This window comes from Dasypus novemcinctus, chromosome 16 (genome assembly GCF_030445035.2).
Source record: "Dasypus novemcinctus isolate mDasNov1 chromosome 16, mDasNov1.1.hap2, whole genome shotgun sequence".
Lineage (NCBI taxonomy): Eukaryota > Metazoa > Chordata > Mammalia > Cingulata > Dasypodidae > Dasypus > Dasypus novemcinctus.
Genome location: NC_080688.1, coordinates 16,624,009 through 16,639,512, shown reverse-complemented (window position 1 = coordinate 16,639,512; position 15,504 = coordinate 16,624,009). Strand labels below are relative to the sequence as shown.

At 36.0% G+C, this 15,504-nt stretch overlaps 1 protein-coding gene across 1 annotated transcript; it reads right to left on the bottom strand.

The window, feature by feature from the left end:
- Positions 1-13,501: 13,501 nt before the first annotated feature.
- LOC101438434 (olfactory receptor 2T10-like) lies at positions 13,502-14,440 on the bottom strand. The gene has a single exon (XM_004461132.1). It carries the CDS (start codon positions 14,438-14,440, stop codon positions 13,502-13,504), a length of 939 nt encoding a protein of 312 aa, XP_004461189.1.
- Positions 14,441-15,504: the final 1,064 nt, after the last annotated feature.

Sequence of the window (15,504 nt, the reverse complement as noted above, 5' to 3'; positions counted from 1 at the left end):
TTTGTGGTTAGTATGGTCAGCTGAAACCCCTTTGACTCTCAGAAGGGATTCAAACCAACAGGGAGAGAAGAGGGGGAATCTGCTTAGGCAGGCTGCCATGTCCAGCTGCCTGGGGAGTGAAAGCCATTAAGATAAGAGAGGGAGTAGGAGCAGGAGCAGGCACCTATTCAGTAAGATTTAGCAAAATGTAGACATCTAAAGGTGACTAGGGGAAAGGTAGCAGATAGCTCCCTGAATATTGATTAACCTAAGGAGAAAATTTAGCTCAATGGAGGAATTCTGCCTTGCATATACAGTTTCTAGTTTAATTCCTGGGTCTTTAAAGGGTTTGATCCACCTGGTTATAAGGCACCCAGCTGATATTTAATGAAAGGGATCATATACACATTCCTTTTGTTTTAGGCTTCCTTGGATCTACTATTTTTTAAAGTTTCCTTTTTTATTTTAACTTTTAAAATTTTAATCACTAAAACCTGGTATGTCACCTGCAAAGGGCAGGCTGAAAGGTGATTAATTGATGAACACAAGCAGCTTGAGAATCTCCTTAGGGGCCTAAAAGGAAGTCTGAATTTCTTTTTGTTGTTGTTGTTGTTGTTGCTGCTGCTGCTGCTGATTTGTTTCTTGGTGTGAAACCCTTTCTTTGTTTCTCCCTTTTTTCTTTTAAAGACTTTTTCTACCTATGTTATTTCCTTTCTTTCCTTCATGTTTCTTTCTTCTATTTTCTATTGTTTTTCATTCATTCCACCTTTTTTTGTGGCCTTCAATTATTTTTAGTTTTATTTTTCTCTCACTCTTTTTTCCTGGTTTTCTTTCCTTATTATTTCACTTTTTCTTTTTTCTTATTTTTCTTTACCTCTCTTCTCATAATTCTGGCCTTTAATTCATTTATATATTTTCTCTATTTCATTCCTCAATTCAATTTCTCTATTCCACTTTTTTATTCTTATTCCTCTTTACTTTTTATGATTTTTTATTTGTGTTAATTACTTACATTCCTGACTTGTATGACTCCTCCCTTCTTTATTACTACTATTATTATTCTTTACTCTTCTTATCTATTTCCTTAACTCTGGTCTTATTTTTTTCCAAGGGTACATAGACAATAGCAAGGAAATAGAGTAAGAGAAATGACTTGTCAAAGTGAAACCTTACAACAAAAAACAACAACAACAAAACAAAATACTAGAGTAGAAAGAGAAGTTAACCAATGGAATAAAACCATCAAATAAACAGATGCATAGACACCAAAAGAATGAAAATCCATACTAAGAAAGAGGAAAACATGGTTCAGTGAAACAAGCTAAAAAACAAGAGGAGATGCAGAACATGGAACAACTAATCAAAGCTGTCCAAACAAATATCATGGATGAACTTAATGAAGTAAAGAAGAGATTAAGGTTATTAAGAAAATGCTTGGAGAGAGCATGCTGAAGTAATTGTTAACATCCACAAAAAGATAATGGATATGATGGTGAAGAATGGCACAATCCAAGAATTCAATAATATACTTTCAGCAAATAATAGCAGATTGGAAGAGGTAGAAGGCATTAGTGATGTGGAAGACAGTGTATCTGAAATCAAACAGATAGAGGAATTGATAAATAAAAAGATAGAAAAATCCAGCAGGGACTTAGTGATTTGAATGACAACACAAAACCTCAAACACTATAAGCATCCCAGAAGGAGAAGAGAAGAGAAAGGGGGCAAAAGGAGAATTGGAGAAAATAATGACTGAAAACTTCCCAAACCTAGTAAGGGAGATAGATGTACATGTGCAGGAAGAACAGCACACCTCAAAGAGTATAAAACCAAACAAGCCTAATCCAAGACATATACTTGTCAAATTATCGTGTTAAAGACAAAGAGAAAACACTGAAGGCAGCAAGACAAAAGAGAACCATCCATATAAAGGAAGCTCAATAAGATTAAGTGCTGATTTCTCACCTGAAACTATGGAGGCAGAAGGCAGTGGTATGACATAGACAAGGCACTAAAAGAAAAAAAATTTCCAGCCAAGAATACTTTATCCAGCTAAGCTGCCACTCAAAAATGATGGAGGTTCAAAATATTCACAGATACTAGTAGAGTGTGTCAACAAGAATCCTGCCCTTCAAGAAATACTAAAAGGAGTTCTGCAAGAAGAAAGAAAAAAACAGGAGAGTCAGAGTTGTAAGAGAGTGAAAGAACACCTGAAAGAACAAAAAGAGAAAGAAAAACAACATATGACATACAAAATCCAAAGAAAATATGGGTAATGTAAGTAATCCCTTGAGAGTAATAACATTGAATATTTATGGCTGTAACTCACCACTCAAGAGACACGGATTGTCAGTATTGATAAGGAAATATGACCCATCTATACGCTGTGTACAAGAAATCCACCTTAGACCCAGGTTAAATGTGAATGTCTGGAAAACATTCTTAAAAGAAAAAATTTTTAAAAGGCAGGAATAGATACACTAATATTGGAAAAAAAGAGACTTTAAATGCAAAATTATTGTGAAAGACAATGACAGACACCATATATTTGTTAAAAGGGGCAATTTTTCAAGAAGAAAGAATAATCATAAACATTTATGCACCTAACCAGGGTGCCTCAAAATACATGAGGCAAACACTGGAAAAAATTAGTGGAGAAATAGATGCCTCTACAATTATTGTGGGGGACTTTAATACACCATAATCAACATTGGACAGAATATCACAACAGAGAATCATTAAAGAAGCAAAGACTTTGAATAATGTATTAGAGGCATATACAGGACACTACACCATACAGCAGGACATACATTCTTCTCAAGCACACATAGATCACTCTCCAAGATGGACCACAGGCTAGGCCACAGATAAAGACTCAATTAATTCAGAAAGATTGAAATCATGCAAAACAATTAATCTGGCCACAATGGAATCAAGTTGGAAATATGCAAAGGCCCAGAGACCCAGATTAGGCACAAACAAATGGAAATTAAACCACACACTCTTAGAAAAACAGTGGGTAATGGAAGAAATCTCAAAAGAAATCAGTAACTACCTTGAAACTAATGAGAAGGATGACACAGCATATCAGAACTTATGGGATGCAGCAAAAGCTGTACTGAGAGGGAAATTCATAGTCATATTTTCATATATTAAAAAAGAAGAAAGAGCTAAAGTTGAAGAACTAACTGCACACTTTGAGGAATTAGCAAAAAAACAACAAACTAACCCCAAAGGAAGAAGAAGGTAAGAATTAAAAAAAATCAGAGCTTCACTAAATGAAATAGAAATTAAGAAAGCTCTAGAAAAAAATAAACAAAAGAGCTGATTTCTTGAGAAGATGAATAAAATTGACAACCCTTAGCTAGACTAACAAACAAGAAAAATAGAGAAGATGCAAATACACAAAAGGAGAATGTGAAAGGGGTTATCACTACTGACCCAAAAGAAATAAAGTGTATTGTAAGAGGATACTTTTGAAAAACTATATGCCAACAAGAAAGACAATTTAGAGGAAATGGACAAATTCCTAGAAACACATAAGCAACCTATATTGATAAAAGAAGAAACTGATGATCTCAACAAACCAATACCAAGGTAAAGTGATAGAGTCAGTCATTAAAAACCTACCAAAGAAGAAGAGCTCTGGGGCAGATGACCTCAAAAGAGAATTTTACCAAACATTATGGAAAGAACTAAGACCAATCTTGCTTAAATTCCAAAAAAATCAAAATAGAAGGAACATTGCCTACCTCATTCTATGATGCCAACATCACCCTAATACAAAAGGCAAACAAAGACACCAGAGGAAAGGAAAATTACAGACCAATTTCTCTAATGAACCTAGATGCTATAATACTCAACAAAATACTTATTAATCATATTTAACACATATCAATTGAATTATACATTATTATTATGACAAAGTGGGTTTCATCCCTGGTATGCAAGGATGGTTCAACATAAGAAAATCAATCAATGTAATACACCATATAAACTGATCAAAGAGAAAATCACATGATCACATCTATAGATACAGAAAAAGCATTTGACAAAGTACAGTGTCCTTTCCTGTGATAAAACACAGGAATAGAAGGAAACTTTCTGAACATGATAAAGTGTGTATATGAAAAACCTACAGCTAACATCATTTACAATGGGGAAATCCTAGAATCTTTCCCTCTGAGATCAGGAAAAGACAAAGATGCCAACTGTCACCCCTCCTATTTAACACTGTGTTAGAAGTACTTGGTTGAGCACTGAGGCAAGGATCAGATATAAAATGCATCCAAATTGTAAAAGAAGTCAAAATTTTACTATTTGCAAATGACATGATCCTATGCATAGAAAGCCCTGAGAAATCTACAACAAAGCTTCTAGAACTTATAAATGAATTCAGTAAAATCACAGTTTATAAGATCAATGTGCAAAAATCAGTAGCATTTCTGTACACCAATAATGAGCAATCTGGGAAGGAAATCAAGAAAAAACAACCATTTACAATAGTAAATAAAAAATCAAATGCCTAGGAATAAATTCTCCTAAGGATGTAAAAGATGAATACACAGAACACTACACAATACTGTTTAAGGAAATCAAAGAAAACTTAAATAAATGGATAGGAAGAATGAATATCATCAAGATGTCTATCCTACACAAACTGATCTACAGATTTAATGCAATCCCATTAAAAATTAACAAAGCGGGAAACGGACTTTGGCCCAGTGGTTAGGGCGTCCGTCTACCATATGGGAGGTCCGCGGTTCAAACCCCGGGCCTCCTCGACCCGTGTGGAGCCGGCCATGCGCAGTGCTGATGCGTGCAAGGAGTGCCGTGCCACGCAAGGGTGTCCCCCGCGTGGGGGAGCCCCCACGCGCAAGGAGTGCGCCCGTGAGGAAAGCCGCCCAGCGTGAAAAGAAAGTGCAGCCTGCCCAGGAATGGTGCTGCCCACATTTCCTGTGCCGCTGACGACAACAGAAGCGGACAAAGAAACAAAAGCAGACAAAGAAACAAGACGCAACAAATAGACACCAAGAACAGACAACCAGGGGAGGGGGGGAAATTAAATAAATAAATAAATCTTTAAAAAAAAAAAATTAACAAAGCATTTTTCAATGAACTGGAGAAACTAACCATAAAATTTCTTTGGAAGGTAAAGAGGTTCCAACTAGCCAATATCATTGATCCCTATCCTACCAAAACTGATTTACAGATTTAATGGAAACCAAATAAAACAACCACTGTTTTTTTGTTGTTTTTTTTTGTTTTTTTTACTGAATGGGAAAAGCAAACTGTGAAATTTATTTGGAAATGCAAGAAGCCTTGAAAAGCCAAAGACATAATGAAAAGAAAAATGAAATCAGAAGAATCATATAACCAGATTTTAAAACATACTAAAAAGCTACAGTGGTCCAAATTGCATAATATGGGCACAAGACAGACATATTGACCAATGGAACGGAATTGAGAATACTGATACAGATACTCACAGATATACTAAATTGATATTAAATAGTGCTACCACGCCCATTCTACTGGGAGAAAATGGCCTCTTCAACAAATTGTGCTTGGAGAACTGGATATTCATACTCAAAGAATGAGAGAGGAACACTATCTCACACCTTGTACAAAAATTAACTCAAATGGATTAAAGATCTAAATATAAGAGACAAGATCATGAAGATCTTGGAAGATAATGTAGGGAAGCATTTTTAAGAAATGGTTTCATGAACTTTACACCAAAAGAATGAGCAATGAAAGAAAAATAGATAAATGGGACCTGCTCCAAATTCAAAACTTTTATACATCAGTGTTTGTGAGGAAAGTAAAAAGGCAGCCTATTCATTAGGAGAAAATATTTGGTAACCATATATCTGACAGGAACCTAATACCCAACATATATAAAGAAATTTTATACCACAAAACTAAAAATAAAAACTTTTAAAAAATGGGCAAATGATTTGAATGGACACTTGTCCAAAGAAATATAAATGACTAAAAAGCATATGAAAAGATGCTCAACATTACAAGCTATTCAGGAAATGCAAACATAAACTAAAATGAGATATCATCTTACACCTATTAGACTGTTGACTAAAGAAAAAACAGAGGATTGCAAATGTTGGAGAGGATGTGAAGGAATGGGAACTTTTATCTACTGCTGGTGGGAATGTAGAATGGTTCAGCCATTATGAAGGAGAGTTTGGCAATTCCTCAGGAAGCTAACTATAGAACTGCCATATGATTCAGTAATCCTAGTGCTGGGTATGTACCAAGAAGAAGTGAAAATATAGTCATGAACAGATATATTCACAATCATGTTCACAGTGGCGTTACTCACTATTATCAAAAGTTGGAAATAACCCAAATGTCCATCAACAGATGAATGGATAAACAAATTGTGGTATATACATACAGTGAAATATTACTCAGGTCCAAGGAGGGATGCAGTATTAACACACAGGATAACATGAATTAATCTTGAAGACCTTATGTAGAGTGAAGCAAGCCAGGCACTGAAGGACAAATATTAAAAGAGCTGAGCTCACTGATATGAATTACACAAAATAAGCACATTCATTCACAGAGATAGAGTCTGGAAGATAGGTTTACAGGAGACAAAGGGAGAAGGAGGTTTTGACCCAGTGACATTATGGGTGAAATCTATAATAAGGTAGAAATGTGTAGTTGTCCAGCGAAGGGACATGACATAGGTGCAGTGATACTATTAGGGTGCATTGCTGGTTTGTGGGGGGTTAGGGTGGGAGTTTGGGTTGGACTTTTCATGGAACTAAGGGTAGAGTTGAGGGAGGGAGAAAGTTAAATCTGGGGATTCTTAGGTATGTGGTTGAAAGTACAAAGTTGAGAATGTTCTTTTGGCAATATGGCAGGTGAGGTTTACTGGTTTAGGTTGTTGAATGTGGGAGAATGAGTGTCAGGCTCACCCTGGGGCAGACTTCTAGGGATTGAGTGTTCATCTTGTCACAGGTGTTTTATCAGTGGGCAGAGTCCCACATAATGAGTGGGAATTTATTGAAGTCCCATCCTAGGGAGTCCTGCTATGTTCTCAAGGAAAGGGGAAGTAGTCTCTTGAGAGCATAGGCAATGCCTAATAGAGAAGGACAGGTCAGTATATCAAGAACTCATTGTTGTTGCAAGTAACTAAAGATCTTGTTTTTCAAGGAGTGAAGCTTGGTGGTTTCTGTGGGTTCCAAGGGGAATGGGAGGGAAGATAAAACAGATGGAACATGAGGCATTTTTGAGGCTATGGAAGTGTTTGACATGATCTTGCAATACTTGGTCCAAAATGTAAATCATTCACCATAGTTAGTCGCAATGTTTCAATATTTATAAATCAACTGTAACAAATATACCATGACATGTAAAATGTTATTAATAGGGAAAAGAGGAAAAGGGGGGAATTTGGGTGTAGGGAATCCCCTATATTCTGTACGGGACTTGTCTGTAACTTCAACCTTCTTTGAAGACTTAATGAAAAATATGACACTGGAGGAATAAAGAGAAGAAAATGTCACTGTATATAGAAGATAACAGATCTTAAAATATTGAAAAAGATAATGTAAAAATTTTTTAATTTTATATTCTTTATTTTCTTATTCCAAATTAAGAAAAAGATTTGCATTTTATTTATTTTAAAAACTGTCACTTCGTTTTTTAATTAATTGTATTTGGTTATTAGTTTCATTTTTGAAGAACTTTTGTATAACAAATGGGTTAAAACTTTGACAGGGGAGGATCATTGACATGGAGTGTCAGTGATAGGGGATGTATGGGAGAAAGTTAAGATGGGGCATTCCTATAAGGCATACGAACGTGTACAAGTGTTCATGAACCATTGTCAAAGTGGTGGAGATTCACAGAATAACTAAAAGAATATTCAGTTCTAATCTGGGGAACTCTGCTACATTCTCTAATGAGACAACAAGAATTCCCTAAGTACAGGGACAGTGACTTGGGACAATTAATGGACCCATGATATTGTAACCCATGTAAAAGTAACCCTTACTTTTGAAATTGAAACTTAGTCTAGTGTTATAGGGTGCTTAAGATTTATCTCCTGAGAACCTCCATATTTCTCAAATCTGGCCTCTTTTGAAGCCAAACTCAGCATATAAATGCATTACCTTACCCCCAGCATAGAACATGATTCCTGGGGATGAGCTTCCCTGGCACTGAGGGATTACTAACAAGCATGAACTCACAACACAAATGGAAAATGACATTGACCAAAAGGGGAAAAGTATAAAGACAAATAATTTTATATGACTAAGAGACTTCAAAGTGAGTAAGGAGGTCATTCCAGGTGTTACACTTATGCATAACATCTCAGCAGGATCTCATTGATTGTCAAAGTAAATATTGCCTCAAATAGCAGAGAACTAGAGACACTATAGGCAGGGCAGACAGCTCAGGAGTTTGGTGCATTGTCAGTTGGCCCGAATTGGGAATTTATGCTCCCCAGTTTTACAGAGTTGGTCTCAGTTGTGGTTTCCCTATTTATGGCTTTTCTGCCCCTTCTTGTTGAACTTATAGTTAGTGCTAGAGTTGATTGGTATATGTCCACAAGACAGATCTTAGGGCTCTACATGTGCCAGCTGGGCCATGAATCTCAACAGAGATGCAACACCTATTCCCAGTTCATTGGAGTCACCCAGGGCAAAAAAAAAAGATTGTAAATAATGATGGACAACAGTGGACCCAAGGAACAGAGAGAGTCCACAACTGCAAGCAAGAAAGTCCCAACCATTTGCCCTATGGGATCTATATCACCTGTCAAACTAGATGTAGAATGGGCATCACAATACTAGAATCCTCAGTATTGGGAAAGGAACAATGGACTAGAGTAGACTTACTCATATTCTAGTATAGACTTATTGTTATTCTAGCAAAGTAAGAACTTGCATCATTGATATGGAGGCATTTGTCATTGAAGGTTCTCAGGGTAAGGACAGGGAAAGGCAGGTATTATATGGGAAATTTTCCGAGCTTGGGAATTGTCCTGAATGTCATTGCCATGGCAGAAACAAGTCATTATATATCTTGTCATAACTTAAAAAATTGTTTGTGGCAGAGTGAAAATTACAGTGTAACTATAATCCATGCTTAGTTCCAATGCTCCAAATGTGTTAATCAATTGTAACAAATGTACCACACTAATGAATAGTGTTGTTAATGTGGGAAAATGTGGGAATGGTTGGGAACAGGTCATATAGGAATCCCTTTTCTATATTACATTTATGTAATTTATGTATTTTGTTAAAAATTTTTAAAAAGTATATTAAAGAACTGAGAGAATCTACAATTGCAAACAGGAGAATCCCATCCATCAGTTATGTGGGATTTAAGCCCACTCTTGATTTAGAGGTGGAGTAGACATTGCCATCCCAAGGTCCTCAGGATGGATGAATAAAATATGGATTAGAGTGGATTTACTGGTATTCTACTGTAGAATTATTTTGACTCTAGCAATGGAAGAAATATCATTGATATGGAAACAGTGGCCAGGCAAGTTGCTGCAGGCAGGGAGAGGGAAAACAAGCTGTGATATGAGGTCATTCTTAGGATTTGGAGTTGTCCTGAATGATATTGCAGGGACAGATATGGGACATTATATATCCTGCCATGGCCCACTGGGTGGACTGGGAGAGAGTGTAAACTATAATGTAAGCTCTATTCCATTCTGTGTAGAAGCGAAATGCAATGAATGTACCACCGTAAAGAAAGAAGTTGTTGAAGTGGAAGTAGTGGGGGTTGTGGTGAGTGGGATTCCTGGGAACCTCTTATAATTTTTAATGTAACATTTTATGTGATCTATGTATCTTTTAAAAAAATGAAAGATAAAAAATAAAAGAGAAAAGAAAAGGGACAAAAAACATTAGAATAAATAATGACTAAAAATTTCCCAGACCTTATGAAAGTCATAAATATCAATATCCAGGAAGGACAGCACAACCCAAACCAAATAATTCTGAACAGACCTACTCTGAGACACCTACTCTGCAGAATGTCAAATACCAGAGACAAAGAATAAATTCTCTGGTACCATGACTTTAAATAAAGTTATTTGGTACCCCCTCCCCAAAAGAATGAATTCTGAAAGTAGCAAGAGAAAAGGAAAGCATCACATACAAGGAAAAATCAATAAGACTAAGCACCTACCTCTCATCAGAAAGCATGGAAGCAAGAAGGAAATAGTATGATATAGTAAAGATCCTAAAAGAGAAAAACTGCCTGCTGAAAATTATTTTTCTGGCAGAACTATAATGCAAAACTGATGGTGAGTTTAAAGTACCCACAGATAAAAAACATCAGCATGGCCCAAGAGACTGGATTTTCAGGAATACTAAAGGGATTGCTGTGATCTGAAAGGAAATGACAGGGGAGGGCTGGAGGAAAGAGTTGAAGAATAAAAGAAGAGAGTCATGCGAAGTTCTAGGGAATGAGCATTCCAGGAATAGGGAAAGTCATGTGGAAACCCTTGATGTAGAAAGAACTAAAATGTCTCTGGCCACTCTGCGTAGAGAATAGAAAGATGAAGGAAATTCTTATGAAAGGCTTTGGGAGATGGAGGCAAAAGTTAGATCCTGCATGGTTTGTAGGTTAAGATCAAACTTTCTTTTACTAATTTTACCCATTCTCTAAACAATGAAGTAATCCTAAAAACCTATGCAAATGATATTCTATCCTTGTTCACCATACTTTAAACATTTCAGTAACTCCCTACCCATTTCCTGAAGCGTGTGGCATCTGGTGGTTTTCACTCTTAAAGCTGCAACAAAATCAAAACGTTTGCCTGATATACATGCTTAATGTATCCCATGAGATGCCATATGGTATGGGAAAGACCACAGACCCAATGAAAGGCAGCACAACACAGGGGATAGGGTGAAGGATTCCAGAATCACTTGCTTGTGTTTGAAACCCTATTGGAAAAGTCGTTAAAAGCAACATCATCTCAAGCTTCTCAAACACTGAATCTCAGATACATCAGCTATAGAAGAGGGAGGATAACAATTGGACTTTGTGAAGTAAGAGTCTTCCAACATATAGTATGTGGTGCTTGGCAAGTACACAACATAAATCTTGTTATTATTGGTTGAATAATTGAGCTATATCAGATCTTTATTTAAAATATTATGAATAAGTGCATATTTGGCACCATTGCTTGAATAGGAATAATATGAGAACTAGTGATGTATCAACACACTCCAAAAAATGTGCTTTCATATAGGTTGTTACTCTGCTCTGCTTATGAGAAATAGAAGCTGAGCTCATAGAAATCACAAATATATGGACATTAAACAACACACTGTTAAATACTCAGTGGGTCAACAGGGAAGTTAAATGAGAATTTAGCAAATGTCTTGACGTGAATGACAAGGAGAACACAACATATTAAGACTACAGAGACAGTGCTGAGGAAAAATTTTCACCCTTAAGTTTGTAATAAAAAGAAGAAAGAGCTAAAATTGAAGATCTAAATACATACCTGGAAGCACTAAAAAAAGATCAGCAAACTAATCATAAATCAAGCTGAAGGAAAGAAATAGTAAGGATCAAAGCAGAAAAAAAGTGAAATTGAGCATTCCAGGGTCCACAGAATGGAGAATTAAAATATGGATTAGAGTGGATTTACTGGTATTCTACTATGGAATTATTGTGACAAGTAATGGAAGAAACGGAAGCACTGATGTGGAGAAAGTGGCTACAGTAGTTGCTGAGGGCAGGGAGAGGTAAGAAGAGATGTGATGTGGGGTATTTTTGGGACTTGGAGTTGTCCTAATTGATATTGCAGGAACAGATGCTGGACATTACATATCCTGCCATAACTCACTGAATATACTGGGGGAGAATGGAAACTACAATGAAAATATAATCCATGTGGTGCAGCAGTGCCGCAAAATGTTTTCACCAAATGCAATGAATGTGCCACAATGATGAAAGAGGTTGTTGATGAGGGAGGAAAGGGGGTGGGAGGGTTGTAGGTGATATGGGAAACTCATATTTTTTAATGGAACATTTTTTAATGATCTATGTATCTTCAAAAAATACAATTAAAAAAAGAGAATCAACAAAACTAAAAGTTGGTTCTTTGATGGGCCAAACTGACAAACACTTAGCTAGGCTGACAAAGAAAAAAGAGAGAAAATACAAATAAATAAAATCAGATAAGAGAGGGAGGGCATTACACCTGAACCTGTAGATATAAGAGAGATCATAAAAGAATACTATGAGCAACTGTAAGCAAAAAACTAGAAAATGTACATGAGATGTATACATTCCTAGAAACATATGAAACACCTACACTGACCTTAAAAGAAATAGAATATCTCAATAAACCAATTACAAGTGAGGTGATGGAAATAGTCATCAAAAAACATCCTAAGGATGAAAAGCCCAGGATCACATATATTCATGGGTAGTTTATACCAGCCATTCAAAGATGATCAAATACTAATCTTGCTCAAGTGCTGCCAAAAAGTGAACAGAAAAGAATCCTACCAAACTCATTTTATGAAGCCAACATCACCCTAACACCAAATCCAGATAAAGATATTACAAAAAAAGAAAGTTACAGACCAATATCTCTAATGAATATAGATGCAAAAATCCCCAACAAAATACTTCCAAACAGAATCCAAAAGCACAATAAAAGAGTTGTACACCATGATCATGAGGCTTTTATTCCAGGTAAGCATGAGTGGTCCAGGACAAGAAAATCAATTAGTGTAATAAACCACACACTGATAAACTGAGGAATAAAAATTACATGATCCTCTTGATTGATGCAAAAAAGGCATTTGACAAAATACAGCACTCCAAAAGATAGGAATAGAAGGAAGTTTCTCAATATGGTAAAGTTCATATACTAAAAACTTGCAGCCAGTATTTTAGCCAATAGTGAAACACTGAAAGAAAAGATAGGACTCTAATTGAGAGCACATTTCTGATGTCCTGGTAGAAGAAAAATCCAGTTGTAAATTTGTGTTGTCTGAGACTCTGAAAGTTTTAAATTTATCTCAAAAGCTTGGATTCTTGCCTTTAGTCAACCTTAGACTCCATCAAAATCAAATGAGATAGTGAATGAAAAGTGCTTAGAACATATTGAATTCTCAGTAATCAACCAGAAAGGGATTATCATTATTTCATAATGATCACCCAGCCCCTGATGTTGTCAAAACGTAGGTACTTACTGTGATGGAAAACTGCTGAAGGATTACAAACCGAAATTTATTTTCACGTTACTTAATTATAATCTACAAAAATGTTCATTGACTCAAGGGGATGGAAAAGAGATTCTTAGTATGATATAAGGGGAAAATGTAAAAAATATCTCAAGCATGTGTACTGAGTATGTGAAATAGTAAAATTAGCCTGAAATCTCAAGTACAACACAGGAACTTAGACATGACCTGGAGGCATCACTTGTTTGGAGAAATGGCACCTAAAGTGAAGAAGGAGGCAATAAAAGAGAGAGGACGAACTTAGATTGCTTCATGTATTAATACGAAACATTCCTTGCTCTCAGCATTTTCTTCAGAGCCCCTGTGACATCTTTATTCCTGAAGCTGTAAATGACAGGATTGAGTACAGGTGTAAGGATGGTGTAGAAGAAGGACACCATAATATCCTTCTCAGGGGTGTGGTAGGAGCTGGGGAGCATGTATGTGTAGATGGCGGCCCCATAGAAGAGAACGACAACAGTAATGTGGGAGGAACAGGTGGTAAAGGCTTTTTCCCGACCCTCGGCTGATTTCATCCTGTGGATGGTGAGGATGATAAAGTAATAAGAGCCTAAGATGACTGACATAGGGATAAGGAGCATGATGACACAACAAAAATACATGAGAGCCTCAGTGAGTGAGGTGTCAGAGCAGGAGAGCTTCCATACGGCAGGGACCTCACAGAAGAAGTGATGGATCTCCAGGGATCTGCAGAAGGGGAAAGACATGGTGATGGGAGTGAATAAGACACCATCTATGATACCTAAGATCCAGCAGCTAGATGCAAGTAAGAGACAGACCCTGTAGTTCATGAGGACAGAGTAGCGGAGAGGATGACAGATGGCCATGTACCTGTCATAGGCCATGGCACCCAGAAGGCAGTACTCTGCACCTCCCAACAGAAGGTAAAAGAACATCTGGGTCCCACACCCAGGGACTGAGATGGTCCTTACTTTGGCTAGCTGGTTCACCAGCATTTTGGGCACAGTGACAGAAATATACATGAGGTCCATGAGGGAGAGCTGGTTGATAAAGAAGTACATGGGTGTATGCAGATGGGGGTCTGTATGGATCAGAAGGATCAAGATGATATTCCCAGTCACAGCCATCAAAAATAAACCAAAGATGAGTAAGCAGAGCAGGCCAGGGTGTGAGCTTTGGCTGAAGATTCCAAAAAGGAAAAAGTTACCATCCAGGGTTTGGTTGGAGAGCCACATATTTGGATGGTTGCTTGGAATGAGTCTACCTGGGAAATAAAGGGATGTTTTTATTAAATTTATATACATGTGTGCAAATAACCATACATACCACATGAGAACATGTCCCCAATTTCATATATATTATGTATTGCTATGTACATATACACATATATACATATATATTTTATAAATATATATCATTCATAATTAGTTAAGATGGCAATTTTTAGCTACAGTCAGAAAGAGTACATGCATCAGGAATGAAATCACACTGAAAGAAGCAGGATATTAGTTAAAAAATGGATTCTCCATTTAAAATGTGAATGTAGTATTTATACTTATTGCAAGTTTTCCTATAACTGAAGTTAAAATACCTTCTATATAAGATCTCACTCAAAATCATATTTTTTCCAATTATTTTACTTGAAATTATAAGTTTGCACTCATAATACAGAACATGTACACTTATTGCCTGAATTCTTCTTTCTTGAGATTTTACAGAGCTAATCATCAATTACAATAGTGGAATAGCTTTGATTTTCAATAAGCATTTTTGCAGGAAGTAATAGCAATAATTTTAAAAATTTTCAATATCTTAAATATAACTATTTATGAAGTATTCATTTCTAAATATTTAAACAACACATACTCAAGTAATGGTTTAAAATAAATTTTATACATGAGAATGACAAACATCTATACACTAGTAAAAACTTTAGTCAAATTCATTGAAATATGTCAATGAAGTTGCTAATCCAATTTGTCAATTTTTCCCAAATGATGTAAATATTTTAAACACAAATGATTAGGAAAATAATTTTCTCTCCTGCTTCAACTATTTCAAAGATTCTGTAAGCTTTATTCATATTTTCATGAACTTTATAAAGATTTCTTAATCTGTTAAAGTTTTAACAATCATTCAAGAACTAAAAAAAATTTTTGACTACCTTAGACCAGTGATGTTTGTTGATATCAATTAATTTTTAGTTTGAAGTTTCTCATGGGTGATTTAAACCATAGAATCTTTCAGGATGCACTTTCTTCATATCAAAATTATGTTAAAATTTTAATGGGATTTTGCA

Excerpts from the sequence above, each read along its gene's own strand:
- LOC101438434 (XM_004461132.1), bottom strand. The coding sequence starts at position 14,440 with ATGTGGCTCTCCAACCAAACCCTGGATGGTAACTTTTTCCTTTTTGGA.